The following is a 5,033-nucleotide window of genomic DNA, read 5'->3' as shown; positions in this document are numbered from 1 at the left end:
TTCCTAAGGAAATAAGGCTTAGGCAGTTGCACTGTCTCCCTGTGCACATGTTTAACTCTCCTACCTTCCCACCATAATTTCTGGTCAATCTGAATACATTCTACAGGAGGGCAGAGGTCACAAATGTACAATGGCCTCAGCAGTTTTGTGAAACAGGCAGCTAGTTTGATATAATAAAACCTGATCTTCAGTGTTTCAAATATCCTCGTTTTCTAGATTCAGGTATTGTTGGGAACAAACTCTAATTCTGCTCTCAAGTTTTGTTAGCTCTGAAAGCAGCAGGCAGATGTGCCATATCACATATTCAGCAGGCAGTAACTCTTGCATTTGACCACCTTTACAGATCAGGTCTCAGACTAGCGTCCCAGTTTGATTTTTTTTTTTTTTTTTTTACAAACCTATATTCCAAACATCCTATTTCAGCTTGAGGCTTAGAGTGCACATCAAGAGGCAGCTCTTGCACAGGTACAATCTTGCTCTGGTTTCCTTCAGATAAATTCAGGAGCCAACACTTTACCTTCCCCTTTCTTCTTGCTCTGTCTCTGCTGCTGTTCCCTCTCTGCTCTCGGCACACGTGGGCACGTACTCTTGGTTATGAGGACACCACCCCTATGGCATGCAAGCAGATCACTGACGGCTCCGATGGCATTACAAAGCTCATTTCTGCATGCAGTAACATGATTACGGCGAAGGTGAGGTCGAGGTTGAGCGAATGTGTTTCAACACTTCTTTCTTGGTATTTATTACTGTGCCATAGCACTCCTGCAATCTGGCCTGCTGCTGCTCCAGCTGCTTGTGCAAGCTTCTGATGGAACGCAGCAGCAGAAGCCGTCGGTACATGGCTAGCTGGAGCCGGTACTTCTCTTTTTCCTCCTTTTTCCTATTTTCTAAGGTCTCCATTACTTTTGCAGTCTTCATCCAAATGGTTTGGCCCAGACTACAAGGGGCCGTATCGCCCTCAGCATCGCTCCCTGCCTGTGTCGTGTGGGGACCCGTGCACGTGTGGTAGCCCCCAGGGTCAGTCCCAGGCAGGGCAGTGACAGCCTGTGGGGGCTCAATGACCCCTCTAGGCACCCATGGGAACCCTGGTGCCTCAAAACTCGAGTTGTCATCACAGCAGGGGCTTTTGGAGCACGAGGAGGCAATGGCAACAGGCTGCAGATCGCAGACTTCTGGGAGGTATGACAAGCCACCTAGCGATACATTTGCAGCTATTGGTTGATGCTCAGCCAACCCAGAGGCTGTCCTCTGTGCCTGACCACCACTAACCATCTTTGGGCCATCAAGGGCTTTTGCCTGGGCCACAGCCTTGCTGGAGAGGACGGACAATCTTTCTGGCACTGCTGAGCTTCCCTTGTCTTCATTAAGGCTGGCTAACAAAGGGCTGGCAGAGCTTCCAGAGGACACCGTTAAAGCATCACGATTTGGAAGTGGGTCTTCTTTGTTATTCTGGATCTCCTCTTCATCTCTTGATGTTATACCTGCTGTCTCAGCCATTTATTGCATGAGCTACAGAAAGTTTCTGTGGACAAAAGGGAAGCAAGAGGATTTCATTTCCAGATACATACACAAAGAAGCCCAGTGCAGAGTGACATTTGAAGAAAGAACCTCTTTTTATATTTAAGCAATGGACCTATTACTTTTCTAATAAAGCACAACCCTTGGGTCACTTCAGGCCATTTTTTGTGATTTGGATTAGATGTTCTTTGAGACACAACATTAATCCAATAATAATTAAAATGATATACTGTACTATTAACATTCTCAAATCTTTAAAGGCAAGTGATCTATCCCTGCAGCACTGGCTCTGCTGACTAATTAAACAGAACACAGTTGTAAATGGCCATTGTAAGCACTTCTCCTATTCAAGAACACAGCTCTAACAAGTGTAGTTTGTAGAGATGGGCGAGTTACCAGGACTGATCAGCTTTAAAGGGAGGTGGATGTACCACAAACAGCAGGCTGCATTTAAATGCCCTCTCCAAAATTAATCTATCAGCCACCAGTTTATTTACAAGGTTACCTTTCCCCCTTCTATTAATTCTAACAGTAAGGCTATATTAACACCATGTTAGCCATAGACAGGAAAAAGAAACCAAACACTTACCGAGGTTACTGGGGGAAAGGAAAAGAGTTACAGTGCATTGTGTCTGTGTGTCATGTTTTCTTGAATGTGAGTCAGCACAATCTGGAACAGAAACATCACGGTGCTGGAGCAGCAACAGCATTACGCTGTTCCACCCAGCAACAACACAGTCAGTCCCAATCACAGAGGAGTGCAGGGCTGGTTTCTTCCCCTCTGCAAATGGATATTCCTCCCTGGCATCCAGCTTTTATGTCATCTTTGAGCACTAAAATGAAAACCAGGGTTGGATAACCCTTCTTGTCCCATTGCAAAAACAAACATACCCGATCCACTCATTCTACAGTATGATAAAATCTGTGGCCCTTCCTGCCCCTGCGAGTCAGCAAGGAGGTAACACAGCACCCAAAAGAGGGTGAGGCGTTCTGGGCTCCAGTGTACATATATTTTCCTTCAGAGAAAATAAACTTAGATAAACTTTAGCTGCCTGAACACACTAATAGAATATGAAACAAGCTTTCAGCACCAACCAAATGCAAAGCATAAAGGCAGGCAGAAGCTTTAGATTTAAGTGTCTAATGTGCATGTGTGTTTAGTTAAGCTGGCCTAATCTTTAAGAAGCAGCTCTACATCCAACTAAAGTATCTCACAGAACAATAAACTTTATCTGCACCTTTGATGTTCAGAAAAGCTACTTTCAGCATCCTCTCCTGCTTGTAACACCAGGAACAAAATTCAGAGATAGGAAATTCACAGATCATCTATCTGCATCTACTTCAGTCAATTTACCACAGGGCTTCAGTTGCCCTAAGACTTCCTCTACTCTACCCAGCTAATATAAATAAAAGAAAGAACCAATCCAAAATACTATCTAGAATCTTCCTGGAGCTAGAAAAGAATGAAGGTAGACCCTATCTCCACGTCTACACATACTGCAATACAGATAATAACTTCTTATTTATCATCTGTACTATCTTTCTTTCTGATGAATCTGTTAAGATATACTTCCAACCCTGAACACATGAAGCCCAGTTAACATAAATTCAAATTTGTACCCTGAGGTCTAACTTGAATGTGTTTTCTGGTGCAGTAGATATTTTGCACTGTATTGATAAAATAAACTAAACCTGCTGTGTTTATGTGCCAGATCGTGCTGCAGATTATATAAATAATACTAGGAAGATATTAATATCCAGTGAGTTAATAAACTCTGCAAGTTTGTATCTTGGCGATTCCCATTTATCTGAATCACAAGTTATGGTAATTGAAGAATATGGAATTCAGATAACAGGGATTTTACTGTATTACACACTGAAAAGGTTCATTGTAATACAGCGCATGTATAGAGTCTTTTAGTTTTGGTTGCTCTCCTCTCCAAAGCACTGCAGGCATTTCTTCCTACTATGAGGACAGTGGATGGGTGCTAGGTAGTACACAGTCCCCAGCTACATCAATACTTTTCTATCAGCAATAGTATTCTGTTCCTTACTTCTACCCTTGTAGCAATTTGCTGCAAAATAACTACTTTGTTTATTTGTTTGTTTTTTAAAGTTCTCTGCAGCTTTACTTCTTTCAGCAAAATTTTACAGTCAGTGTTGTTTGAAGAGGTGAGGACGGCATGAAAAAGTGGTTTTGCATGCCAAATTAGTTTCATAAAAATAATATTAATTTTTTATAGGTGTGGATCTGGATGGAATAAATAGCATCTGATACAATCAACTAAACAATACCGCTACAAACACTCAAAAGCCATTGAGCTAGATGGCTTTTCAGAGAATGCTATGACTTCAGCTGTAATCTACGAAGCTTAATAGCAAAAAAATATTCAGTCCATCGACTTAGAGATTAGTCAAAATAGGAATACTGTCAAAGATGCATATTTATTATTACTAAAATTCAAGTGCCATTTATGGCTAGGGCTGCATGCATATTTCTGTTATTACCCTCCCTTCAGTTGTTTGCAACTTCCTAAAATCTCACCTAGAGCATCAGATGGAAATTTTCTAGATTCAGCTTCTGCCTGAAGGTGCATATATATTGAATGCTTCAGCCAAAAATATTGAGATGCTCAAGTACAAAAGCAAGAATGAAAACAGTCTTATGGCTTGGGAGACTTATGGAAACCTCTCAGGAGAAAGGCCCCTTGTGTAATTGTCAGACTGGGGAACAGGGAACAAAACCACAGTTCATTTCCAACTGAAACATGTAAGTTCTTGTTCTGAGATGTTACAAGAATTCTTCTTTCGACTGAGACAGTTACATTGACAAAGTGACTCCTACAGTTTAGCTCCCTTTTATTTGCAATTCAACAGCTTAATAAAGGGACCTGAAAAGACCTTATAGTGTTCTCTTCTGCAAGAGTTTGTTGTTCCCACTGAGAACCTGTCGAAAGCAGACTTTGTTCAATGTCTTTTGCTCACTCCTGAACTTGTTTTCCTTGGCAACATTTGTGGGAACCTTTCCAGGCAAAAGTTGCTTCGGATTTCACAGTGAATGCATCTGTCAGTCCAACAAACTCGATTTTTCAGGCAGGTAAAATGACAGCAAAGACATCTCCAGTTGATATTCATTGCATTTTATAACCACCCACTCACAGGTAGATGTGACTGCAGCAGTTTAAAGGTGTAGGCCATGGAGCAGGCACCGCCAAGCTGTTAGTCTGCCTCTACTGGTAGGACTCAGGTGGAATGACGGCTTAGTGATCATGGTTGCGTCTCGCACAGCAGCAGGGAAGAAATGGTCATGGGACAGCCCCTGCAGAGAGGGTGACAATTATTTCTCCTTTCTCTGCCAATCATAATGCCCCAGTGTGGACAGACGTGAGGACAGGAAGGTGCTTGGTCTTGTTTTTTGTTAAGTAGAAATGTTTTACTGAAGTTCAAAGCGTAACAGCCAAACACACTGACGAACAGCATTAGAAGGTGACAAGTATTGGCAAAGATCTGTTGTA

The 5,033-nt window shown here is 42.2% G+C and overlaps 1 protein-coding gene across 1 annotated transcript; it reads right to left on the bottom strand.

Annotated features, from left to right (window-relative positions):
- Nucleotides 1–681: 681 nt before the first annotated feature.
- LOC135984723 (UPF0500 protein C1orf216-like) lies at nucleotides 682–2,151 on the bottom strand. The gene is made up of 2 exons (XM_065627174.1): nucleotides 2,108–2,151; nucleotides 682–1,522 (listed from the first exon to the last, which is right to left on the bottom strand). Exon 2 carries the CDS (start codon nucleotides 1,495–1,497, stop codon nucleotides 682–684), a length of 816 nt encoding a protein of 271 aa, XP_065483246.1. The 5' UTR covers nucleotides 1,498–1,522; nucleotides 2,108–2,151.
- Nucleotides 2,152–5,033: the final 2,882 nt, after the last annotated feature.

The sequence above is a fragment of the Caloenas nicobarica genome, chromosome 2 (genome assembly GCF_036013445.1).
Source record: "Caloenas nicobarica isolate bCalNic1 chromosome 2, bCalNic1.hap1, whole genome shotgun sequence".
Lineage (NCBI taxonomy): Eukaryota > Metazoa > Chordata > Aves > Columbiformes > Columbidae > Caloenas > Caloenas nicobarica.
The sequence above is the reverse complement of the archived record's forward strand: the minus strand, read 5'-3'. Positions and strand labels throughout refer to the sequence as shown.